Source organism: Falco naumanni, chromosome 6, assembly GCF_017639655.2.
Source record: "Falco naumanni isolate bFalNau1 chromosome 6, bFalNau1.pat, whole genome shotgun sequence".
In the NCBI taxonomy this organism is placed as follows: Eukaryota; Metazoa; Chordata; class Aves; order Falconiformes; family Falconidae; genus Falco; species Falco naumanni.
The window spans coordinates 42609194-42637015 of record NC_054059.1 but is presented as its reverse complement, the minus strand read 5'-3'; the positions used below and the strand labels follow the sequence as shown (position 1 = coordinate 42637015).

At 41.7% G+C, this 27822-nt stretch overlaps 1 protein-coding gene across 4 annotated transcripts in view; it reads right to left on the bottom strand.

The window, feature by feature from the left end:
• The window catches only part of UTRN (utrophin), a 382484-nt gene that overhangs the window by 338767 nt on the left and 15895 nt on the right, over positions 1–27822 (bottom strand). For 3 of the 4 annotated variants that reach the window (XM_040599526.1, XM_040599529.1, XM_040599528.1), the window contains exon 1: positions 8799–8904. The exons of the other annotated variant lie outside the window; for it this stretch is intronic. In XM_040599526.1, coding sequence (XP_040455460.1) covers positions 8799–8892 — 94 coding nt within the window. In that variant the 5' untranslated portion in view covers positions 8893–8904. Of the gene's footprint in view, positions 1–8798; positions 8905–27822 lie in introns of those variants that run through there. 4 annotated transcript variants of the gene reach the window in all.

Sequence of the window (27822 nt, the reverse complement as noted above, 5' to 3'; positions counted from 1 at the left end):
TTTACCTATACCATGGAGTTTCCCCCACAAAAAAACCATTTATTTGACAGGGTAAGTTACCATTTCAGAGCTTTGTTTTAACTCTTCCTTAACTATACATGTGATTTGTTTCTTGCAAAGGTGAAAGTTCAATAATTCACTTATGTTCCCATGAGAACAGAACAGGAGAATGAATGCACAAAGACAGAGAAACCAGAAAAAAGCTTCCATGATTTACTAGGCATGCGAGAGCACTCCTCCACCACAAAGCAGTCAATAATAAAACAAAGTCAATCAGAGAGGATCAGCTGCCTCAAAAGTCTTCAAGAGCTACTGTACACCAGTAAAGCGTTTCCCACAACAATTGTTGCTTTGTAGGCTGCCTGGAACTTCTAACTCCAGCATCAACTTCGCTCTGTTCCCACAAACTACACTATGAAAAATAAGATGGCTACAGATTTATTCATAGTGCTACAGCAGATTTTTAACTGAACTGGGAGCAGCGGCTGCGGCAGGGCTGCACGCTAAACTACCGAACTGATGAAAAACACTTATTTGTCTGAATTCCTCCAGAAACTGGTAATTTGTGTACACACTCATGTTTGGTTCTGGTGGGGTTTGGGTGGGTTGTTTTTTTTTTGTTTGTTCCCTCCTCCAAATGGCTAGAACGAATATTTTTTAGGCCAGCCAAACAGTCTCCTATCTTACAGATTAAGAGCACCTTAACACTGTCAAAACAACAGCTAATTATTTACCTGCGATGACTCTGCTGTGCGTAATGTTCAAGGATATTTGCTAGGACAATGCTATTAGAACACGTACCTTTTGCCACTGTGACCCGAGTCACCCTTTATCGCTCTGGAAAGTGATAGTTTCAAGGCATGCAGTTTTGTGCGAGCTGCAGAGGGGATGGGAGACAGGGTACTGTGCAGGAATACAGAACGCCATTCCAGGACGTCAGGAAAAGAGGCTATAAAACATCCACTGCTTCTGCTTATACTGGCTGTAAACCAGCCTCACCGCTCCTGCAGGCTACTTCAGTTGATGCCATTAAAAACAAGAGTCATGTTTACACTCAGAGCAGCAGAACATTGCACTTGCTTAGCAGCCGATCAGAAGTGTTTCCAAGATGCTGCAAATATTTAATGCAAGTCTGCTTGCCTCAACATGGGTTTCGTTTGTTGGTTTTAGAGCCACACGCCATAAAGGAAGGTACAAGGAAACACTGTCAGCCAAACCTTGCTCCCACAAGCATTAGCATATTGGCTAAATAGTATTTTGAATTATTTTCAGATATACTTAAGTTTGTTTCAGACCAAGAGTCCATTTTTAGCATGCGGACATTTTTGGACTTTTAAACTCATGCTTTTGCTGAGGGTTGACTGCACATCTGCCAAGAAAAGCCAGCTTCTCACACAAATAAAGAAACAATACTATTTGAAGATATAACTTAAATAAGCAGGCTTTTTTGTTCCCATTGCAGGAGGGCGGCAAGGATTTGGGAATGAAGCAGTGAAGTTGAGCCTGGGAAGAAGCTGAGAGGTATGAAGAAGGTGGTTTAGTTTATGTCTTTGTTTCTCACTATCCTATTCTATTTCAATAGGACATAAATTAAATTAATCCCCACCCCATCAAGTCTGCTTTCAACACAATTGAAATTGGCAAGTGATATCCCTGTTCTTATCTCAGCCCATGAGCTTTTTCCACCTTATCTTCTCCCCCTGGCCAGTTGCAGGGGGAGTGAGAGGAGTAGCTGTGTGGGCACCTGGCAGCTACCAAAGTCAATCCACCACAGGGGCTGAACACCAGACCTGTTTTGTAGAGTCAATAAAGATGATATTAACTGCAATAAAGGCACCTTACTGCAAGTTATGCAGAAAAATCTTTCCCCTTAGCTCAGGGAACAATGTCAGGTAAGATATCAAACTAGTTTAGCTGGCCATAAAATAATTCCAGCTCAACTCCTGAGGGCAAACTCTTGAAGCTATTTTTATTGCTGTAAAAAAAAAAAAGTTATCCACACACCAAAAAAAAAAAAAAAACAACCACACACAACAAACAAGCAAACCATCAAATACATAAAAAACCAAACCAGAGAAACAATGGATGCTCTACATACAAGAAAAGCGTATTATGGTATTGTACACTATCAGTCATAAATCATTTCATTCAGAAACAACACTTGAAACAGCACTGTTTTCTGATATTAATTCATTGCCAAAATGAAATATCTCAGAAGGATAACATATCTTGCATTGTCAGCAGTATCTTGGTTTCTCTTTCAATTCCAAAGCCAATAAAATTACTTGGTTAAAAGGAGCGCTTCTTTTTTTCTCCCGTAGTCACTGACAGATAAATTACTCAAAACCGAAAGCACCTGCAATAGAAGGCTGCCGCGGTACATCGAAGTGGGAATAACAGACTGTTTGATTATTTTCAAGAATATACCATTTGACTATATTAAAGGCAAGAACGAAACTACATCAGAATTAACTAAAAAAACATGAGGTACTCTGCAATTGGTTTAACCCTGTCTAAGTACCAGCACTTGCAATTCTTGCTGCTAACTAACTTTTGTATAATTAGTTCTGTCCACAGGTCAAAAACAGAAAGCATAAAATACTTGCTTCCATTTAAGTGCCCAGCATATTTACTGCTCGCTTACTACAGCAAAGTACAGTATCAAATGATGACTTACTGATAGTGAAGTTAATCAACAACACTTTATCTTATTTTTATTAGAGATGTGAGCATGATCATTGTGGGAGTCTCTACATGCATTCAATACTACTAAACATAAGGTCGAGGCATGTCCCCACAAGAACTTTATCTGTGTAACCCACACTTGGAACCTTTTTAAGCTACTGGAGTTACTGCCTGCAGATTAGATAAGAAATGCTTGATTGAGATTTCATGGCAACAGATACAGGAATGATGGTGAGACATCAGGTGACAGCATTTTCTGCCTTTCTTGTACAAAGTGATAAGAATCCCAGTGTATGACCTTCAGGCTCAAACTGTCACCAGCAAGCTGAAGCTTAGAACTTTGTTCACTGAACAGAAAGCTACCACATGAATTGGCAACAAATTATTCTGTCAAAAAAAATATAATGCAAGACAGATTATAAAAAATTAGAGAAAAGAAAGTGGATGCTATTTATATAGATTGGTTTTCAAATACTCAGTTCCAAGTTTGTATTTATTTCAGCAACAAAAAAGATCATAATCATATTTATTTGCTTTCTGCATTATAAGTGGTGAAAATAGCAACTAACTTTTTTAGAAGGGGGCGTGCCTGACGAATTTGACAAAAAAACATGCAGACTGTATGTATAAGAGAGAAAATAGCTTTAGAGGGGACCTATTGTTCTACCTTCAGAAAGTATCAACTTTACTATCTCTTTGCTACCTTAAAAGCAGCAGTGAAAATAAATGTTTTCCTATATATAAAAAGACTCGGGTCACACAGGCTAAGTAAATATTGATTTTACTATAGCTGAGCTGGGAGCAGAAGTTAATTTCAATGGTTTGCACACAGTGTTTTATGAATTGCTTTAAAAATATTTTGCATTACAAGGTATTAAAACCAGCTAAGAACCTTTTAAAATAATCTGAAGCTTAAAATGATTGAGCTGTACAATTCTAGCAAGGGGACAGTATAGCTGAGAGAAAAAGAAGCTATATTAAAGGCTCCACACCACCAGCTCAGAAAGCCCAGCAGGATGCTCTCTTACAACCCGAGGCAGGCAGTCCTGAAGCCTTGGTGCTGGGGGACAGCTCAGGACCCGCAAAAGCGCTGGGCTGGAACCAGTCACTAGCACAAGAGGGTCAAGCAGGGACAGGAGCTCCCAGGTCACCACACATTATTTCTTTAAAAAGTAGCCTTATAGGTAAAAACCTCGATGCACGCCTTTTAGCCAGTTTACCAGCAGAAAGGGAAATGCGTGATCTTTGACATGGTCAACATTGTCACAGTTCCAGTATCAGCCCAGCCCTCTTTGCATCCCAGGCATACAACTGAATATTGCACCTATATGCTGGAAGTTAGTATTTCTCTGGCTCTAATTTTGTGTTAGTCGGACCCAGAACAGTTAAGCATGCCTGAACAATATTTTGTCTCAATAACGAGGAGATATTTCATAACAGCAGCATAAAATCTGCACTGTACTGAAATTTCACAAGACAGATAAAACAGATACAATTCTGCTTCCATCTGCACAAGCGACACTAACTGCTTTTTTAACTGTCAAACATTACAGAAAGCTGCCAGTACACACTGCTGCGTGCCAGGTCTGATGCAGGCAGACCCAAGGGGAAAGCTGCCGACTGTCCCCCCGCGCAGCACCGAAGCCAGCCACCACGTTTCTGAATTTCTGTGGCGACCCTTGAACCGTTTGTTTGCTGCTTTTCTAAACACTTAGCTAGAAACCCGTCTCAGTGTGTAACAAGTGTCACGACACAAGGCATCTCCTTTTCCCCTGCAGCACAAGCACACTTTTTACCCACCAGAAGGATCAGGCCGGGAATCACTGCAATTCACTTTCTCATTAGAGATTAGTAGATTAGAGCGGGCTCCACCCAGACTCCACACAAATTAGGTCACATAGGCAGGCCATGCCGCTGCCAATTCCTGCCCTATTCATCAGGGACGAGGGCAGGAAGCATATGGAACCCTCCAGTTAAGGGTCAGAACATTTTAGCGAAAACATAAAAGTGAACCAGCAGCAGGTTATTCACCGGCCAGAGGGAACGTGGTTTCTCCACACGGTAGAAGTGAGTCACGGGCGCCGCTCAGTCCGGCGCAGTGCGGAGGGGCACAGTCTGCTCCAGCCACAAAACGCTCCCCGACAGTTTGCAAACGGGACTGTACTACAGGACAACAGAAGACTATTTTCTACTTTCTCAGCATGCATGTGCGTTTAATAGTTTATTATACATAGGAAGAGTTTAAAAAAAAAAAATAGTCCTTCAGAACCTGAAAATCAGTTTGTGTGAAGACCCAAAAGTTCTTCAAATTATCGTACATAATACAATAGTAATTCTATGTAATCTGTTCTTACCCATTTCATCTACAACAATGCTGTATTTCAGAACACATCCTTTATCACCTGCTGCCAAAAAGGAAGCATACCTTTTTCATGTGTTTAAAAAGCCAGAGCTGTTTCAAATCAAACAAACCTGATGCCCAGCACAGCTCTACTAAGCAAACCAACCAACCCAGGGCTTACAGCAACATGAACAATGCAATAAATATTTTTACTATCGTAACAGCCTATGGGCTCATGATTGAATAATTTCAAGCTGCATATATCTTGTGGGAACACAAATAAATTCCTTCCCACCCGAAAGGAAACTTTTCATTTGTAGGCTAGTGTTCCTGGGATTTCCAGAGGTAGGCTATCAGAGCAAGAAGGGGAGACTCAAAATGATAACAGAAGCTAAATGCAGAGTTTCAAAAGAAATGCTGCAAAACTACCACGAACTATTGCAAAACGTCTCAGTCGTGTAATTGCCATTATTTCCTACTGCTATAAAAAAAAAAAAAAAACACTTTTAATCACTGGGGTGGAAGCTGCACAATAATTAGCTCACACAAAATGTAAATTGATCTCTTTTAAATACAGTTGTCAACAGAAGAAAAAGCTAACATAATAATATTTAGTGGCATATTGTTAAAATGCTAACAGATTGTTCAATTATTGCAGAGTGCTTTATTGGCTTTAAGAGTTGACCTTTTATAGAAACAGTGCCACAGGGCAACCTCTTCCGGAAGGTTTTGCAGTACTGGCATCTTTTTCTACCTCCTTAATATAGGGTAAGAATCCTCCCCTCAAATGACAGGGTGACATACATCTGGGTAATGAGGCAATCGAGGTAGGAAAAAAAAAAATTTAAAAATATTCACATCAAATACTGCTACACCAGTAAAGTATGCATACGTAAATACAAAATAGCCCCGTAGCTTTCCTGGAACAGTTTCAGAAGTTTTCCTGCAAGAGTATAAATCATCTCCCATGCCATGGAACAGCAATGAAGAGAGCCCATTTGTTTGAACAGGTGAAGAAAGTAAGAGATCCCTTCTTTTTCCCTCTTCCAGAAAAAGAGCCAGCTTTGGTTCCAGTTAGACACCACACTGCCTACCAGTGCCACCACGCTGCCAGCATCCATCCCCAACTTGAACTTAAAAGGTTATTAAGAGAGGTGAGACATTTATAAAGATGACATCCCGCTAGATGAGCTAAATTGCTGTTTTGTAAGTTTTAGGCTATAAACATAGCCTAAAAACAAAGATTGCTCTGACTAGAGGTGCTCATGTTGTTTAGGCTTCAGAGGACAGAAGAGTCTTACCCATTTTGTTTTCACCTAAACTAATTAATTTACATTCATATACTTCTATCATATATGACCTCCGACCTCCTCCTTTCTTCCAGCCCCCACCAATCCTCACAACAAGCAGGTGACCAACAAAACTGAAGTTGCATCTCTGCTGGCAGCACAATGTTTACAGGCTGAGAATCACCTCTAAGCCTTCCAGCCAGCATGCTGCACACAAGGTGCTTCCTACGCTTCTCAAAAGCCTCCCTGATATTTACATTCTGGATTTGTGTGAAAAGCAATGGACATGAAGAACAAACAATTATGCACACATATAGCCCTCCCAGTTTTTCCACCCATTTTTTTTCCTGCTTGAACATTTGCAGTACTGCATCAACAAAAATTCTGTCCTCTCAGTCTTCCCCCCGCAAATTTAATTTCTTCTACCTTAATTTTTTCTTTCATTTTCCCTCTTGTGCCTCTAACCTTCTACCTTTTTTTCAGATCTTTTGCTCTCCTCTTCTCTGTGCATTTCCAACACAAGCCCTTCTGAGTGTCCAAAGCCACAGTCCCTCACAGCCTCCAAATACGTAGTACAAAAAAAAGCGAGCAGATTACAGTGCATTTGAGACAGTCACTCTCCTGGGAAGCAAATTGAGTGTCCTACACTTTATGAAGACTTAGGAAGGAATTCCCTGGGAAAATTCTGCTGTTTGATTAAGAAAAATTATAATTGCAATATACCAGCCATGATAAGCACACTTTTAAAAACAAGGGGTTCTCAGCTCACAGGGAGTTAAACAGGCCTTAAGGAACAGTCACTAAGCACACTCTGCTCAATCACATCAAGCACCTGAGCAATAAAGTAGCTGCTACTCAACTAGACAATTTATATCTTAGCCTCGTCCCAGTTAGGACAGGCACCATCAGAGAAATCATCCATAGACATGCAAACATCACCAAATATTACCTGTGTACACACACTGGCACTTACACATTAAAAACACCTGAAGGACTGAAACAGAAAATCTCAGAGAGAGATCGACCCCTTTATTATCCCATAGATGAACATTTTAGAGGTTTCACAACTCAAGTGTTCATCAGTTAATTGAATGGCTGATTATAACACTTGCCCCAAGTTTATACTCTTCTAAAAATACAATGATAAAGAAGAAAAAAAAAAAATCAATATATAGTCCTCAAACTCACACAGAGCCAGAACAAACATTTTCCCTGAACAATGGCCCAGGCTGAAAACCAAGGAAACTTTTTTTCTCCTACCTCTAACTTTCCAAGAGCGATCAACTGCAGCTGTACCTCTTAGCAGGCTGAACACATGCAGATTTTGAAGAACACCAGATCTCTCCGACCTATAATTTAGCAAGCTCTCCAGAGTCAGTTAAAAGCAACTTCACTCACATTACTGAGTCTTCTCGACATTTTTGTCAGTTCAGACAGGGCCATAAAGGAAAAGTTCCTGCTCTTAACTAAACTGGCATATATCCAAATCCACCTCATTGTTCTAGAAGCAAACATACATGAGATCAGAGTCCCAGCCCATCATTTTATTCTTAAGTTAGCCATTATGCTGCTACATCTTATGGATTTTTAAAAAGAGAAACAAAAATCCTCTTATTCAGACTCCAGCTTTATCCACCAAAAAACCCACATCAAACAAGTCAAATGGACGAAATTCTCTATTGATCAGCAGGTTCTGCATCCACAACTCCACAAAATAATCAGCCTCCATCTGCCAATTACTGTATCTAAACAGGATACTCATAGGTACTAGAAAACCTCAAATTGCGTTTTCTGTGCCAATCTGTATTATTTGGTCCTGGTCACAAAACAGCAGAAGAGTCGATCCATAAGATGTCAATTGGAACTGGTAAGAAAGGATGGCAGAAAGAAAATACCCCCAATTTCTTCTCCTCCAAAGCACCCCTCCCCAAAACATATTCTTTCCAAGTTACAGAAAATATTGCTCCCTAGAGATACCACCAAAATGGAAAAAAGTGTGAGGGGTGAAGGCACTGCTATAAATACATATATTAAGTAGTCCCAGAAGATGCAGTAAGAAGAACTGTACAGAATCCAAACTTAACTAAACACTGAAACCACTGTAACAATACATAGTTTAAGAAAATTGGGGGCATTAAAGATTGTCAGATGGAACAGCAACAAGCTTACGCCATGAAAAAGTAAACACGTTATAGGTGAAAAGGAAGCCTACGACACAAGCACTACCAAGAGGATCTTGCAACCGCAGGTACAACGCAGCCAGAGCTCGCACAGCGCTTGCAATGGAGCAGTGCCACAGAAAACAGCCTTTCCCCGGACTGTTTCCTGCCATGCCTCCACAACCTGCTCCTGTTAAGAGTCAGAAAACTCAAACAGAGTTCAGAAAATCAGCTTGCATCAGATGTAGAAGATAAACACAGACCAACATGACTGCATCCTTTTATCCACCACGGTCTTGAAAACCTAGGTAAGCATGCACTCACCCGGCGAGGGGTAACAGGTCTGCGTGTCGGCATCCTGAGGTGCAGCAACCTTGTACTTTTTCCACACAGCTTTTCTGGCTGTGTGAACGCTCATGATCAAGCTCACTCTTTGAAAAACAGGAAAGTGAAGATGCAGAGGAAGTACATGCTAGTACCCACGCAAGAACTGCATGCCGGGATTCGAGGGGGAGGGAAGCACTGGTTTTCCTCAGAGGGTTCGACACATTCAGCCACATGGTGACTGACAAAACCAACCATTCAGGAAACAAAGTTTTTGAAAGACTGCACACGAACAAGTAACAGGCTTCAAGCTAACTGAGATGATTTTTCTCTTTAAAAACAGATGGATATGCTGCTTTGCTACACCTTATGAAAACAGAAGGACGCTCCAGCTTTCAAAGCACCGGCAAGGCGAATTCTACATACAAAAAACAGGAAAGGCAGCAATTCTCCTTTTCTGTTCAGATCAACCTCTCTGGTCAAATATCATACTAATTTTAAAAATCCTACAGATATTTAGCGTTTACTTTGCAAAAAGCTTGCAGTATTAGCACAACACTTTTTCCATACATTCGGTAGAACTTGAAATCAGAACAATTGTGCAAGGTGAGCATCCAAACATTTTAATGGCCTTTCAAAAGAGCACAAAAAAACGTTAACACAAGATTTTAGCATGAATAGGAATCTCTACAATTTTAAATCTCCAGGTCAAAAAATTACGGACTCTGATTAGGCATGGAACTACTGCACAGTGGAAATGGCAAACAAGACAGACCACAGCCCAGCAAAGCAGAAGGTTAATAACGCAAGGCTATGTTAGCATCAGAGTTATTTTACAAGCAGGCCTTTAAACTGGGTTTACCACTGATACGGAAGGCAAATCCAGTCCCTCGACCTTCAACATCCTGTTGCCAACTTTATAATCAAATTGGGAGGACTCCAAATTCTGTAGTTATGAGAGATGTGCAATTCCAGATTACACGCTTTTGGATACTGAACTGTACAGAATTCCAGTAGTCACAAAAAAATAACACAAGAGGAGATTAACTGTAACACAGAAGTACAAGCACTACAACCAGAAAGGAACTATGCACAGGAGAATTGGTTTTAAAAGCAGAAAGATGTTATTTGTCTGTCTCATTGTTATTATGCTCTCAGAGAACTATTCTAAACACAGCTCTGATCTCTTCATTAATATGCAGTTGGGACAATTTACTGTGCCACATACCAGACAGACACTATTGGGGCAGGGGGCAGGGTGGGGGGGAAATCAAGGGGAGGGAGGGGGGCAAGAATTTGTCTTACTTTGTTTTGGGTTGGTTGGGGTTTTTTTCCCTGATTTTAAGAATTCCTCAAAGTTTAAGTCTGAAAGACGCACACAAAAGGAGTTTTGTTTCTTTGAATAAAGACAACCATACATTCAGGGGCCTAAATCAGACATTTCTATCCAAACATTTCTGTCGACCACACAAACAAGAGTGAAGTGGAAAGGTAATTAAGTTTTAAAGCTAAAACTCCTATTTTAGAAACAACCAACCAGGACATATTTTACCATAGCAAACACAAATGTAAACCTTACTGTGCCAAGCACTTCACAAAGACAAACCAAAAAGACAATGCCAGCTGTACCAGGCGTAAGATGACAGTTAGCGGGCGGCCGTGCAGGTACACCAGAACAGCACCCAGAACCCCCATTTTTTCCAAGTCTTGATGAGACCGGTCTGCGTTCCCTAAGAGCGCTCTCCTACTGATCCAATTCCCCATCTCACCTCGGTCCCTGCCACCCCAAGGTAAGGCGCGTATATAAACAAATTAAGACTTCGTAGGACACTTGCCAAGCCTGAAGGGTATGTGCAAGTCTCAGGAGCTGGCTATGGTTTGTTACAACACTCCGGGGTTTCCCACCACTCGATAATAGGGTGTGGGGGGAGTGAGAGCAGTTAAGGGAAACACCAGCCTCTGAGCCCCCGCTCTTCCTTCAACATGAAGATGCTAGAGGGTCTGAGGGAAGCTGCTTATTCCCCAGACGTTCTCCAGAGAACCCTAGCTCTCAAGCTCTGCCTGCCATCAGCAACTACCTCAGGTACATTAGAGAAACCACTTTTATCTAGCAGCAAATTTTACTTTGAAAATCCAGCATTTTAATAAGGATAGATACTGAGAATATTTATTAACTTAAAAAGGGGGAGTTGTGTTGTTGTGTGCGTCTGTGTTTTTTAATTTAAATATAGCGTATCTCATGCCTAAATAGGGATAGAATTATTAGTATCATATAGGATACTAAACCAATAGGGATGTAGAATTATTAGTATCATATCAGAACCTGTCTGCAAAGAACTTAGCTTTAGGATGGCAGGAAATTTTTATTTATTTCTTAAGCTAAACTTTTAAAAGTGAAGCTATGGGCTCTGCCAAAATCTGAAGTACTAGGTGTGAAATCCATGCGTTAACCACAAAAGCTGATAAGCAACAGAGAAATTGAAGCTTTTGGGGAAAGTAATCTTCAAAGAAGGCATAGGAAGAGTATTTGCTTTTTTTTTAAACAAACTCAAGAGCTCAACACACTAGCACACTCTCTACCCATAAACCACTTCATTTGTTAGGAGAAGACGGCCTTATTCCTACTACTACTGAATTCAATAGGCCATTTATTTAGCAGCTCTCTGACTGCAGTACGTGCTCTCTTTTATTCACTCTGGTGTTGACAGCAGTAATCAAATTTTGTACATACCACTGGCTCTATTATAGTTCAACAGCAGCTGGCTGGCTGCCTAGTCTTCTTATCATCATGTAAGATAAAAAATACCAGTCAAACAGACCAGCTGAAACTACAGTGGGAAGGCTGAAGTAGAGCGAAGTAGAAGTATAGTAAGTAAAAATGACATGGTTTTATGCTTGTCCACGTATTACAAAGCATGGAGAAGAACAAGGCTAGGCTCAACGCATGACAAGCTGACTTTAACAGTTTTCAGAAGAATTGGAGCTTACATGGCAACTCAGTCCTCATAGAAGAGGAAGTCTGAATGCCACCCCTCATATGTGAGACAGAACCCATCCATAGCTCAGTCCATGCAGCAGGGAATGGGAAGATCAAAGAGTGTAGAGGTGGAAGAAAAAAAACTAAAAAAAGGGGAGGAAAAACCACAGAGAACTGTATCCATTCATTTGGAGGTGAGCTCATAAATACTTAAGATCACTTCTCTATCGCAGCACCAGCACGTATGAAGTCAGCACCAGGTCCAAAGTAAAATTAAAGTTCACAGAAGCAAACAACAATGGGACTGGAGGGCAACATCCTTTAATTATAAAAATCCCCTGTATGCAAGGCAATCTAGAATGGGATTGGTTTCCATTTCTTCTTTGCCTTCTGGGAGCCTTCCAAGAGCCTTGAATGCCTTGACCCTGAGAAGAGGAAACCGGCTTCTTTTTCACAGCCTCCCTCCTTCTAGCTTTGTTCCACATAGGCCTTGGTTAATCCTGCCCTGAACTTCCACTCTTCCAGACAAGTCTGCAGAGAAAGGCATGTTTTATGGATGAGAAAAAAACCAAACAACAACCTAGAGAATTTCTTATGGGAGCAAAGCAAGGAGATACAGAGTTCTCCCTTTGCTTTCCTTCTCCATCATGCACAAGCCAAGTGCCTTCTCCTTCCTGGAGGAGGAACACGCTTCTGCAGGGTTCCTGCACTACCTCTCCCTTTATAACACTGCTATATTGAGCTTCTGGATAAGCACTTCTCAGGCTGTGGGCCATTAACACCACATAATTTTCTTCAGGATGTTTTATTTCACCACAACAACATGACAGGACTTTTTTTTTTTTTTTTCTTTCCACTGGCCCGACAAACATGTTTTGAATTAGCAGACCACGCAACTTGAGCAAGCAAACAAGAGAGCTTAGAGAGCAATGCTAAGGAGAAGGATGCTGAAAAGGCAACGACAGGAATTAAACAGAATGTAATGTTTCAAGTGTCTGTTAACCCCTACTTCCAGGAAAACCCACAGCAATAGCAGCTTCAGACGGATAACAAAGTTTTTAGCGTTTTATTTATTGATTATTTAAACCTCCTTTCACACAGCAGGTTCATATCAGCAAAAAGTTTTCTCCTGGAAAAGGCTTAGCAGTACAGTAATGGCCCCCGCTACTGTGGAAGAGGAACACAGTTTTGAGTATGGCAGCTGTTGGAGCACTGCCATACAGATAACATACAAATACTCCTAAGTGCTCACACACCAAACCCTTCCGGCATGCAGCGCTTCAGCCGCCCTGCGCTTGACACATGGTTCTTGTAAAACAGCATGTCTGTGGCTGCTGCAAATAACTGAGCCATCCTGCAAAAGAAATAACAGCAGCAACCGTAGATAACAAATCGTGACACCTTTCAAGAATCTCCACAGGTTTAGTTACTCTTTTTCAAAGTTCCTTTTTTATCTTTGGAGAGGGGGAAATCCCTTTTCCTTCTTGTACAGACACTGAAGGGAGTATTTTGAATGTAAATACTGAGAAAACCCATGGAGCACATTATCTTTCTGAAAGCTTTGTTTACATTACAGTCGTATCTGTGAAACCCAACCACAACACACAACCAGCGCTCCCCTTTCACAAAACGTCCTGGGCCACCTGTTGCCAGCAGCCCAGAGGAGTGACAGCAGGTCTGCAGGAGATGTAGGAGCTTTCTGCATTCTGCTTCTCATTTCAGATGCTAAGCACACCTTCTGAAAGAAGGTTGCTGCCCATTTGTGGGCACCTTTATAAAACAAGTCCCAGTCAATGTGTGACAGATGCACAGCTCAACGCTTGTGTACTTGTACGCTGGGGTGTAACGTGTATTTCAGTGGAAGCCCTGTGCTGACCCCCCAAGTGGCAGCACGCAAGCCCAAGCACAGGAGAGATGTGATGCCCCAGCTCCTCCAAGCAGCCACCCTTGTGGTTTACAGTTCTCAATACCACTTGCCCAGGCCGCAGGCATTGCCCTGCTGCAGTGGGACAGACTGGGGAACCTGGGCTCAGCCCACCAGGACAGGACACTGCCCTCAGCAGACCCTGCAGCATTACTAACTGCTGTAGGAAAAGGCACTGCCTCCAAAACTCATCTTGTTCCTCTGTCCTCCACATGCCAGGCCATAATCCAAAGCTTGGGAAGCAATGACTTACGTAAGCATATGAATAAAAGTTTACTTGTACCTCTTCCTGTCACTCATACTGTAAGCATCAGTTTGTGCCTCCAAGAACAGAAATGTCCCAAAGCTTCCTTCTAAATTGCACAGGGATTCTTCCTTAGTAAGTGTCTTCTGATTCATTCCTTTCAAACTAGAAGATGTAGGAGGGAGGAACAGGAAACCTGTAGGACTTCATTTTTAGTTGCAGTTATGTTAATTTTGAGCACACTTGAGTAGGTATCCATTCTGGCTTCTGTTAGTTAAATGTACTTCTGCTAACAAACTCAGGCCAGGGTACACATCAATAAAAGAATAAGAATCATCCTGTCAACAGCAAAAGAGCAACCCAGAGTAGTCCAAAGCCTGTAGGTCAATGTATTAAATACTCTGAGCTCCACAGGATACAGCTCCTACACAGAAGGAGTCTCTTCCTCCCTGTCCACCAACTACAGCAGCAAAGTACTAACCACCTTCTAACTTTAGTACCACAAAATGGGATGAAGGAGGAGCTAAAAGCTCTAAATGCAACCTACCTATGCATACATATATACACACACAGACACACTATATATACACAGTCTGAACAGCAACAGACCTTACTAAGCCAACAGGAGCAGCCAACCCTCACAGCTTTCCCCACACAGACCAAGCAGGGCTGTGTGGAGGCGCTGGGGTTTGCCTCAGGCTGAGCAGGCAGGAAGGACAGCACACAAGGAAGCCTGGAGAGCAGCAAGAGCAGGTCTGGAGCAAGCACACAGCCCTCTGCTTGCCAAAGCCTTCAGACCTTCGCTGAGAGCACCTCTACCAGCTAGTGCTGCAACTACAGCCTTCATCCTGAAAGCTAAAACCCTCATTTCCTACCACTGGGGGAGAAGGAGGGGAGATAAACACAGTTAAACTTCTCACAGGTGCATTTCGACAGCAGCACAGTCAGAGCCATGACTGAGGCATTAGCAGTTAGCAGAGTGCCACCAACAACGGCCGCTCCAAACATCTGGAAGTTCTTCATGTCCTGGGACAGTGCGTGAGTGATCAGATAGCACCCTCTAAGACATTAACTCTCCAACTGTACCATTTACAGCACACTATTTGTGTACTGCCACTCAGCTGTCACAAGTATACTTATTTATTACCAGTCTCCTCAAAATTAGCATTCAGTTTCTCCCACCCAGAGCCAGTCTACTTCCCATTTTATACATCCTTTTCCAAAATTAAAAGCTATAGAGGGCAAAGGGAGGGACAGCACTGTGCACAGCTGCTCTGACTTCTGTGGGAACTGTTAACGGTGGCCTTTGGACTTCCCACAGTCACCATGCTGAGGATGGGGAGGTTTGCTCCCCAGGAAAAGAAGGATCTGCAAACAGTCTGCATTACAAGCCCCGAGTCTCTCCATCCCTTCCTTGAACAGGAAGAGTACTACAGAGAGCTCCCCAAGCTAAACAGGCTGCCTTTTCCTAGACCAGAAAGTTAGAAGTCAGTAAGAAACCGTCAGAGGCACCCTGAAATTAAGGGGGAGGGAAGAGGAACTCTGTTCCCTGTAGTTATTGTAGCTGACTGTGGGCAGCTCAGAGACAGCCTTCCTGCAAGCAGCTTCTGATCCATTAGCACATCTAACAAATACATATGAGAAATTTGACTCCTTTGTGCTGACTGGAGTTAGTCCTTTAAGACTAAATACAGCATTTACAGAGAGAGGACAGCTACACACCCAACACACCTACAGCTGAACTCTCCATTCCTCAGAGGATACACCTGTCTCCTGCCAAGAACCTAAGGCAAGCATCCCTTTTTCTGAAACAGCAGTGCTGTTAGCAGGGGGGGGGGGAACCAAACCACCATACACCAACAAACCAAAAAAAACCACACCTAAAGATGCCTACTCAGCTCGGCAGGGGAAAGCTGTACTGGGTGTGCAGGACCTGGCTCAGCGCCACAGCAGAGCCTGGGTGCACGCACCCAGCCCAGTGTCCTGAAGTAGCACCACAGCCCCTGGGGCCACACGCTGCCCAGCCTGAGGAGGGTGGGTGCTGCACCATTCCCTCTGCTGTACCCGGCCAGAGTCACACCTCAAAGGTTTTCAAACTACAGAAAACCCATCTTAAAATTACCTACTCTGCTGCCACAGTACGAGGCTTTACTTTCATGAAAGACACCTTTACGAAAAGAAAAAACCCACCCAAAAACAACGCCCCACAAAACACGCTCCAGGGAAATCCTCTTTAAAGCCTCCAGCTAACTGCACACTTACTATACCTCCTGTTAATTTGTCCCAACAGTTAAGTTGCACTCACTATTAAGAGCTTACACACCGATTCACAACCTTTAGCAACTGATCTGCTTTCAACAGCTACAAATTGCAAATCATTGTGTGTTTGTTTAAAGCTGCCAAGACTGCAACCAGGCCAGAGAGTATATTTCAATAGATAATCCAATATTAGATGTTTTGGTAGGTATAACACTTTACAAAGACTGTATTAAAAAAAAAATCACTGCATTACAGTTATCAGATACTAAAAGTGCATCATTACAACTATTGTTAAAATTAATGGTCTTCTTTCTCTCCTCCCTCACCAATTAGCACAGCAAGAAAAAGACTGAAGTAAAACCATGTCTTTTGTTAAACACTGAATCTACCAGAACCTGCAAAATAACAGGTTATTAAAATCGTCTGAGGCTGAGGTCAGTTTACAGAGGACCATCACACAGCAGCTATAGCAACATCAAGCCACCACACTGCACTGCCAACTAGCAATGGGAAACAGATAAGAACAAAGAGCAAAGTAACAAACAGCATCAACCTGCTTTCTTAGGGCCGCAGAAACAGAATTAAAGCTCTCAGAGGGAGGGCTCTTCAGTTTAACACAGCATTTCTGTGTATCAAGAGACTAGGGGAAGGAGAAGACCAGAAAGGAGACAAAGCACACAGCACAACTGAACCATAACCTAGAGGAAGAAAAAACCCACACAACTAAACACACAAAAAAGCCCCAAGCCTCTCTAAAGGTAACCATACACACGCACTCATAAGCAGAGATCCAACAGCAGCGGAAAGATATGTGCACATCCTTTCCCAAATAAAGCGTACCCTCTCGAGCCACCTGCCCAGGTTCTCAAGGAGAGGCCGGGTACCAGCCCAGCCCCCATATCAGCTGAAGCGGTTAAGTAATAGCTGGGTTAGCAGGCACCTCACTCAGCTCCACACTAGCTAAGGAAGGCTCACACAAACCAGCAGTGTGCACCATCAGCAGAGATGTGGTGGAAAGAGGACCCGGCAGCAGCAAGCAGCTGAGGGGCAGTAAATGATACCATTTCACAAGCCAGCAAATGGTAGCGTGTTTACACCCTCACTTGTTTTCAAGAAACATTCAGCAAGCTTTCTGTGCATATACTTTGCAGGCTTCTGCCAGGTCAAATGGAAAACACTGGGCTCAGTTATTTAAGCTCAAGTGTGTGGAGGAGTAATTACCAAAGCTCCACTGGACGGAAGGATCACATTCTTTTATTCTTCAAATGCCACCGCCCACTAAGATATCATAATAAAAACTCCCAGAAACATTCAAAGTGAAGCTAGCATACACTGATCAGAAGTTAGCCTGCAATCACACACAGTACCCGCCTCAAAAATTCCATCTGTACCTCCCAAACTACTGCGGTACAACGATGAACTGCTACTGTTGCCACCACCAGTAAGGCTTTTGTCACCAGTGTAGCTGAGTGTTAGTTGAACTTAAAGCTCAAGTGATGTGAAGGTTGACATAGAGGCCACAGGTACAGTAAGTTCCAAGAAGTCTTCCTGTGCAAGACTGACTGGCAATTCACACATATTCCCAAGCCAGAAAAATGAAGCCCCAAAACACAATTCCTGCTTCACAATTACTGTGATGCAACACAGCATTCCCACATAAATATTTAGTGTCAACGAGATGTATATATTTACTAGCTGATTTTAGAACAATTTGAGGGTGAAGAACAGATGTACGCGCTATACAAACATTATTGATCACCTTACTAAAGCATCACACTTTCAAGTTTGAAGCGTGAGCAGGTGCACAGTCTCATCCATGGTCTGAGCAGCAGCTTTTCTGCTATTCATCCCCCCCACCACCACTTTGTACTATCAGTTATGAAGCCATCTGACATTTACTGCAACAACCTTATGACAGGCTCAAAAATTTTTCATGTTACTTTTACAAAAACATTTGTAAAGCTGAAGCCTTTAAAAACTTTCTTTTTTCCCCTTTGTCTTGTCCCTTCCCTGTTTGACTAAACGATGACTGCTTTCATGTATTTTAAAAATATGTATATTGTGCGTACACTCACGATTACGAATACATGAGTATGTAATGTAAGTAACTTGGAAGAAAGGATTTTCCACCAAAATGGACAGATTGAGACTCTGAAACACTGCACACCATCCTGTGTGTTCAGAACACTCACTCCATTCAGCAGGTGGGCTTTTATAACCCCACAACCTGCCTCGCACATGAAGCAAAGTGCTCCAATTTGCGGTTTGTTCCTTACTTTGTCTTGTCTTTTCTTCTATCCTACTGGCTTTTGCTGCTGCTACCAAGCACTGAGCAGGTTGTCTCATCAGGTTACTTTCTTAGGCACTTAACTTCTCGCTCTCAAGTGGCAACAGGGTGCTACTGAAAAGTGTGCCTCATTTCTCCGCAGGCCTGTCGACACATACAGGCAAAAGGCGCTTTAACTTCACAAGCTAATACTGAGGCAAGCTGCATTAAGCTTGTTTAGACAAGTACTTTTTTTTTTTATTTATTATTTAAAACTCCAATACAAATAAAGGAGGAGGAGGAGAACAACAAAACACAGAAACAAGTTGATGGCAGTTGTAATTCACTCACGAGTGTGCAGCCCTCCAGGCTGTTTGTTACTCTGCCTTCAGCTTGTCCTAGACTTGAGCAGTTTGCTATAATACCTGTATTCAAGCAGACAGACTGTGTTATTACCAATAATTTAATATCTAACTGTAGTATTCCCACAGACAGTTATACTGTTATATACACTTCTCTGTTATTTATGCAGTTTCCTCATTCTAACTGTACTAGTTTAAGACAGCTGTATGAATGAAGTATTATAAAACTTCATAGCTGCTTTGCTTTTTTTTTTTTTAACTTTGTACCATGATCACAGAATTAAACCTTTTTGGTTTTTTCAGTCTCCTTGTAGGTGCTTTTGTTTGATCAATTTGAAACTTACTTCGAGCTCTGACACATTCCACTCCTTACAACAAAGTTTCTCAAAAAAAAAAAAAAAAAAAAAAAAAATCACTTTCTAATCACAGAATTACTTCAGGTCAGCCACAGGAAGAAGTCAACCCCCCATTACATATTATCTTCATAAATGTGTCAGGGAAAAAAAGGGGGAGAATGCCTACAATAAAAACTTTTACAGTTTAGATCACGAGATAAGTAAGGCAGTTTAGGAGAAGGGTGACAAGGTTCAGAAACAGAATTTCATACAGACGCAATTAAATTGTGTTGTTATTAAATAACATTAAAAACTACAACCATCTACCTTTGGTAAAACTCCTGCTACAGAGTGTATGCAAAGCCTTGGGTCACTGAAAATTAGCTCTAGCATGGACGCAGGCAAACGACCAAAGAGTCAAGAAGCTACGTTACGCAGCAGTTTTTAGAAATCTACTTTGACCACAAATCCTTTACATCCAACTGCCCGAACCCTGCTGTTTTCTACCACCTTTCTCCCCAGTTGCCTCCATACACTCAATTACTCCTCCTACAAACAACATAAACCTCACTACTGTTAAGGAAAGAAAAAAAATAATCAGCTCTGAAAGCAAATCACAAGACAGTTCATTCAGTCTTCTCAATCCCACATGATCATCAGGTGCTGTCATCCTAACAATCTTGTACCTCCCATTCCACCACAATTAACTTCATCTTCCCTGCCTTGTTCTACCCCCAAGCTATACAGCTGCTAAGCATTTTTTGACCCTCCATCAGTAAGGCCAAAACTCAATGAGGTGCAGCAGGCCAGTTCATTGCATCCCAGTACAATCCCAGTGAAGGGAGCATAAATTCCTACCAATACTGAAAATAAATACTGCATGCCCCCCATTTTGTCTCTTGCATGCAAGATCAGGCAACTGGGATGGAGAAGCAGCAGAGAACAGGGGATGCCCAGGGGTCCACACCACGTGCAAACACTGAACTCCCACCAGCACACAAGAGCAGGTACAGCCAAACACTAGGGGGTAGACCATTTACACAATATATCTAACTTGTATGCATCCCTACGATGGCATTTCAGCAGCCAGCTAGACCATGACTCATAGCCACCCCCAACACATGGTTTCTGGTGAAGCCCAGCTGAGCCACAGCACTTTGCCAGCTCTATCTGACAAACAAGCCCAGAGGAGTGCCAAGGACCTGCCCCAGCCCTCACCGCCTCCCCTGAGAATTGCATGGAATTTCTACGACACATTTCAAACTCTGTATTTCAGTATCTGGTGAAGAAGGGGTAGAACAGTACGAGGGTGCACGTCAAGTTGTAGACAGCAAGAACTTTGTGACTACTACAGGAACAGCTGGAGCTCCTGTCAATTATTATCACGACCACTCACTCAATCCCGCATGCCCTCAGCTGCCAGATCTGGCCAAAACCACCCAGGGCACTCTGATGATGCAGTTGGTTTGCCATTTGTTCCACTGCTTCAGAAAGCCAGTGTCAATAACAGCCTGCTTCCAAACTGAAACCACTTCTCCAACCAGGAAGTCTGCTGGGATGTTGTGTTGGGGCTGCTGTGATGACAGGAGGGAATTCCTCATGTCTTGCCTCCGAACCACAGCATCTGGACCAATCCTATGGCCTGCCCGTCCCCCAAAGCCCAAGGACGAATCACAGACACAGTGAGCAGATGACAGAGTTTCTTTGTGTATTTTCCCCTCCCCTAAATCCCACCTTCTGTTACAGAAAAGCCAAGATATTTGTTATGATTTGGGAGGATACAAGGCATGGCCAGGTTCTGCTGCTGCTGGGGAGCAGGAAGGTTCAAGCAGCAGCAACCTCAACACCATGCAGGGCTTGGGAGGTGGGAATCGAGAAGAAAGTACACGCTATCCAATCCAGCCTACTGCTTGCAGAAACAATACAGAGCTTCTGCGAGAATCAGAAGTTTCACAGCTTCAGCCCAGACGCTTTACCTTTTTCTAAAGGTAAAGACCAAGCTTCATAATTAAGCTTCATGGCTAATACCACCCTAAAAATAAGGAAGTTTCCATTTCATTTGCTTCAACTTGCTCTACCCTAAGTTCCTATTCCAGCATGCTGGCAGTAGCCTATAATCACAGCCAGCTGCAACAGGCTTCTCTTCACTATCTGTAAAAAATTTAACAGATATTAAATTCCACACTAAAGAGTGCTGTATCACCCTAGAAAAAGAAGAAAAACATCACACATACCCAATACAATGTTCAAAAGGTTTGGTAAACATTGCGAGTACAAAATAGTGATCTCATCCACACCAGCTTCACAGAAACACAGTGGAAGTGTTTCAGCACTGTCACCCTGAACAGAAGTTCTCCAAAATATTTCGGAATAAGCCAAGTGTCTTTTAATGTAACCTAGGTTAGAAAACATGCACTGCCAAGATCTCCTTCATCAAAAGATCTTCTAGACACCATCACTGTAATACCCACGTACCTTCCAGCTAAGCACTGCCGAGAGTTAGCCCTCTATAGCCAGTTCTGTTTCTGGCACTGCAACAGTGCCAACAGCAGCAAAAGATCAACAAGGAAGGAGGGGGAGGGATGGATCACCACACATATATATCTCTCGTGCCTATATACAAAATCCATTAGGAAAGTGGAAGCTAGGCAGACTAGAACAATTGCATCTTATGTTTGCATTAACAAGTTATTGCCGGACCTTTGTCTAGGATTTATGAGCAACGCATACAGGAAATGGAAGGAAAAAAAAAATTCATAAAGCAATTCTTTTGTCTAAAAAGCTGGGCACGTGGTGGTGAACTTACAACACAGTACAAACAGAAAGCACCAGGAAACCACATACATGATGTTTAAAGGCTGTTAAGTTTTGAGTGACAAAGCCAAGCTCACAGGAGCAAGCCCAGCACAGCCACCAGCACGGAGCTACACAAGCCTGCCCAGCCGGGTGGGGACCTCCTGCTGAGAGCAAACCCAAAATTCCCTACCATCCCTACCAAGTTCATGAAGCCACTACTACCCCTGCTCATTCAGTCGGGCAATTCAAACACAATTTTCACACGTGCATACACAAGTAAGGAAGTGGACAGACAAGGAAAGAGTCATAAACATACAGGGAGAGGGAAATACAGCTAGGAATTCCCAAATTCAGACCCTGACCACCAAAAGAGATTATTATATCTTGAATCAAGTAGAAACACTTCTACCAGCTTTTATTCCAGCAGAGCCAGAAGGAAGCAGTGAATCTACCTGTGTCTCCAGAGTCCAGATGCCAATGTCCAGACACTGCATATATAAAAGAGAAACTGAGAGATGTCAGAAAATGAAGACACCCATGAGAAATCCTGGGAATTAGCCTTACACCAAGCATACAGAGTAGCTGAACTCAACATCCAGAAATAGTTGCAAGAAGAGTTTGAGTTTGCTTTTCATTTGAGATACCAGAGCTGGCCTGGAAAATGGGAGTGGGTTGAGAGTGGAAGGGAAGCAGGAAAGAAGCAATAATAAATATCATCCCACCAAGGCTGCTTTCCCAAGATTTTCTGAATTCCCTCAGCTGTTTGCCCAAGATGCATTCTTTCTTCTCTGTACCTACTTCATGAAGTCCCTGACCACACAAAGCTAGCTTTCAGCAGTAAGAACATCCTCTGTCTGCCACTTCTGCTCTGAATCTCTCCCCCTTACAAGCCTTTTTCTGGATTACTCTAAAGATGTACCTTTAGCTCAGTTATGGCACTGCTTTTTAAAAATAAGTGAAGAATACATATTCTCCACACTGCATTCTTCATTCTGGAGGAAAATACACGTGATGGAAGAAGCTTTAGTACGAACTGAGGATTTACCATCCTGCTGAGCAACCAACTGGAAACACCTCATTAAAGACAGGCTTCTAACAATCTCAGATCTGCACACCGCTGTATAATTATTCTCAACTTGAAAGGGCTGCATAATTTCTCAGGAATTTCACCATTTCCAAATGGAAATCCCTGAAGGAAAAATATATATAGCTCTGTGTGTGTGTGTATATACATATATGTGCGCACAGGCACATGCATCTATATATACTTTTGTCTCTTTTATCTTTAAGCATACACAAATATGACAAAAACCCAACCCCACTGCACCTTGTTCTATCACTTAAAAACACCACCTTATTTTGTGGCTGTGCTTTTGTACATCAGGAAGAAACATCCAAGCTGGAGGTGCGTAATTACATTTCTATTTACTTTACCATTCATTTTATGAGAGGGAGGGGGAGGAACAGGAGCATTTTTAAAAATATGTCATTCCCTGAGGGCTGAAACTCACAAAGCATGTGTTTTCAGAAAGAGTCTTTTCTTCCCTGGAACTCACTCATCTCCATTCCCCAACCCCTACAGTAACTTCAGCTGGTACAACCCATCACTTGGCTTATCCCAGACTGACATACTTAGTATTCAATATTTTGAGCCATTTCTGCCACTTAGCAGAAATCTTGTTGCTCTTCTCTCAAAGTTAGTCACAGGTGACGCCCACATACCCAATTACTAGTTATAACAAAAACCAAGTTATAGAAACATACTAATCTTTGAAAGCTCTGCCGTCTTTCAGTTTTGAAGGCATTAGTCTACATCTGCAGCAAGAAAACAGAGAAAAGAGCGGGAAGTCAGGGTAAACCTTTTTTGTAGGTTTTCTTTTATGATTTGTTTGTTTTCTGGAAAAAGACTAGGCTATAGTGCTAAAGATCAAGGCTGATCTTCCTAGATCTTCTTGGTATTTCCCCTGACCAAGGCACAAATCTGAGTTATAGATAACCTGAATGTTACACGCACCTGTCAAACAAGGTCTGTGACAATTAATAGTGCATCAGGGAGGCAAAGACAACACCTATTTTACAGTTTTCCTTTCCAATTAAGAAAAGGAAAACAACCCACCCTGCTATTCTGCAGTACAAACAGACCTCATCTGCAAGGAAAACAATTCCTTAAAAATCAATAGCTACTACCACTGTGACACAATAACCCAAGATTATAGCATAAAGAGGTCTCCAAGCACTTCAAATTTCAGCTGGATGCACATCCTAAGGAACACCCTCCCTTAACAGGATAAAAGATCTTTGATAAGATGGCTCTGGTGTTAGGCTGCATAGACTGAAAAACATAGCCAAGAAAAATGTTAAAACCTTTGAAATGTACAGGGTCACTCACTGAAGGAACCCAAGACACAGCGCTCAGACTGATAACAGGAGAGATGAACTATTGTAAAGCAATCTGCTCTACTGACAGACCGTACCCAGCTGAAATAAGGTTTTTAAAGCAATTCAGTCATCCAAGAAATTCCACCAACAGGGAACCAAGTTCAGGAAGGCTAAACACATGGAAAGTTACAGCTGCTTCTTTACTCTTACCACCTCTCAACAAAAATAACTGTAAGAAATAACAAGGTGGCAGGGGAAGGACAAAACCGCAGTGGGATGGAAAAACATCACACAAAAACCCAAACAAAACCCTAGCCATACTATGATTTAGTAGCTAGACTAGATTTAACTGCAAAACAAATCAAGGTGATTCTTAAATAATAAAGTGGATCCAAATTCATTAATAGGTATTTTAAACACACTACAAGCACACAGCTTCTGTCAGTCAGTTCCATTGCCCAACACCTGCTAGACACAACTGCTTACTAAACACTTGGTAATGGTATGTGTAGAAACTGCGCTTTTTTTCAGCCATTGTATTTTTGTATTAATTTGGAAGAGGCTTCTAAGGCATTTCAGGCATTTCCACCTACTCCCCTTTTTATGCATAAATGCTGATCCTTGTGGGCTAGAAAGCTTGCCGAGAATTCATCTCTTGGGGTTAAATTTTAACAGACCGTATTATATTTGCATATGTCTGGTTAATGAAGAAATGACTGGCAAAGGGTGTAATATCCTGGCATTCTGTCATGAAATTTAAGTGCCTACAGATGGTTAAGCTCAGTCCTACCTTCCTACCTGAAAAGATCCGCATGGATAATTTCTCCCTCAACCTTATGAGCTAGCTTCCATGCACCCTGCAGTGGGTGAAGTGGAGCAGTGGGTCAGGTGCAACCCACACACAGAGGAGTGAGGTGGGTGCTAAGCTGGAATTACTCTGCCCTTACCCAGTTGAAGAATTCCACCTGGCAAGGCTACAGCCACTGTAAATCTAGTAATTTCTAAAAGCCAGTCCCATTGTTCTGACTTTTAACGATCTCCATCACTCTCCTAGATTTGTCAAACTTTGTTCTTCAAAGTGAATTATTCCTCATCCCCAATACAGGCTCCTCCTCCACCCCAGCAGGTTGCTATGGGAAAACAAAAGGAAAGTCAGCTCAGAAAAATTAGGGAAAGGAAGTGAGAGCTCTTCAAATCACTCCATGAAGAGTTCCACTTTAACTAGAAAGTGAGACTCTTTCCTTCTACAGCACATTAATGCCAATAACAACTCAGAACAGACCAACAAATTTATCAAAGCTGAGGTCAACTTGCAATTTATGAAAAAACTTTAATAAGTTCTACAAAATACAACTACTTGAATTTCAGTGAAACAGATATCCACTGGAGCAGGTACAAAGCTTCCCCCCATGTAAGTGATTTTCTAAAATAAACGTCCAATCAAACAAAAAACAATCCGTAACACAAGATGCCTTTGCAGAATCACATGTTGCCAGATTCAACTCTCAATATCCTTATTCAGCACATTTTATATGTTTTTTTAAAAATATGCACTTTTGCAAAGAAACCACTAACTTCACAGGGAGCAGCTTGCAAGATCCTGAAAGATTTTCTGCCAAACCTCCTCTACACTATGGTGTTAATTTACTGTATAAATATTCAAAGATATTCTTGAGTAACTGCCATAAGGGAACACACTCCTCTATAGCTACACGGCCACATCCGTGCTTAGCTCACCACACTAACACTCTACCCTGGGATGAAAATTTGAGGCCAGGTTCTACAAACTTTACTGAGAATTCAATAAACTTCCACTAAGACAAGGAAAAAAAAAAAAACCAAGAAAAAGCAAGGGATATTGGTCACCCCAGGACACTTTTATCCCTTGTTATTTAGCTGCATAGAGTAAAGCAGCAACCCCAAAATTTTCCTTGCAGATGGAGCACAAAGCTCCCTTTGGCTAATCTTTCCACATTTTTTACTCGACAATCCAAACAGACCTGAAAAATTCATGTCAGCATTAGTTTCTATATGAATAATTGCAAGGGGACAGATGGAAAGGCGACCACACTATACTTCCAAAAATCCCTCAAAAACTGACAAAAACACCAAAAGACCATCATGAGAGTTTACGACGTGACATCCCAGCTAAGCAGGGAAGCTAAACAAAGCTGAAGATAGCCACCCATATCTTCTGCTGATCACGACCAGGTCAAGCACTACATACACATCAGCAAAAAGCTAAAATAAGTTTGGGAACAGACAGGCTTGTTTTACACTAAACACAGAAGGTCTCGGAGGTAGGAGTAAACAAGAATGAAAAAAAAGTAAGATCACATGCCATTTTGTTCACATTTTTCATCCGTTGTCAAGAGGCAAATTTCTCATTTTAGATATTACAAATCAAAGAACTCAAGGCTAAGGCTGTATTTCACACTGCTATTTCACCTACCTTTTCATTAGATAAATATACTCAAGCATGTCATTTTAGAAGTAGTCTCTCTTGCATATAAATTCTTACTTGAACAGCAATTTTAAATAAACGATCTTTTTCAAAATTAAATATGTGGTTATTCATATTTAATTTAGTTTATTCTATGGGGGGAAATTTGAAATAGGACTTTATGGAATTACTTTAAGCTGAGAGGACTTGTTTAACTAGTTTGGCTTATTATGAAAAAAAGACAAAATTATAATCATTGGACCAGCTCTTAAGTTTTTAGCAAAGGAAAATCCACTCGCCTTGTATCAGTACACTACCCTTCACTACTGAGGTATAATGAAACCTGCTTGCTCTTACTTCGCAGAAAGTGCGGAACACTTTTTGTACTGGAATGGTAGAGCAGCAGGTTACCCATTTATGCTATCAATATTTAATTAAACAGCATATGATTGTTTGTAACAAGCTGGATGACTCTGGAAGGCATCATATAGCTGACCCACCCACTCCTCAGCTGTACTGTAGCCAATTCAAGTCCTGCAGAAGAGGGTGGAAAAAATGTCTTAAAGACCATTAAGGAAGGAATTCTATATATAATGAAAAATTTATCGTGTCCTCCCTGATTAAGATAGTCAAAGAATGCCTCAGTTTTTTAAAAAAATACTAATTTAATCAGAAATTCTCTTCTGTTCCTGTTTTATGCATTAATTGAATACTTATATCTAAAAATAATAGTCTGCAAAATAGTTTTTATAACTCTTTTAATTATAACCACTTCACACAGAAGGGGCAAATGCTATATCACACACCAATTCTCACTGAAATTAGATTTTACAATTTGCCAGACTTTCAAAAGAGGCTTTTGTGATACCTTGCAGATTCCAAACTGTAGAAGAGTTCCATTTATTTATCCAAAAAGGAGAGGAATAAAAAGAAAGCGGGGGGGTGTGGAATTCTCTATTAAGTATGCTACAATACAGATGCAAAGTACATAAGAAGATGAGTCCCACACAATTCACACACATTATCTTTCCCCCACTTA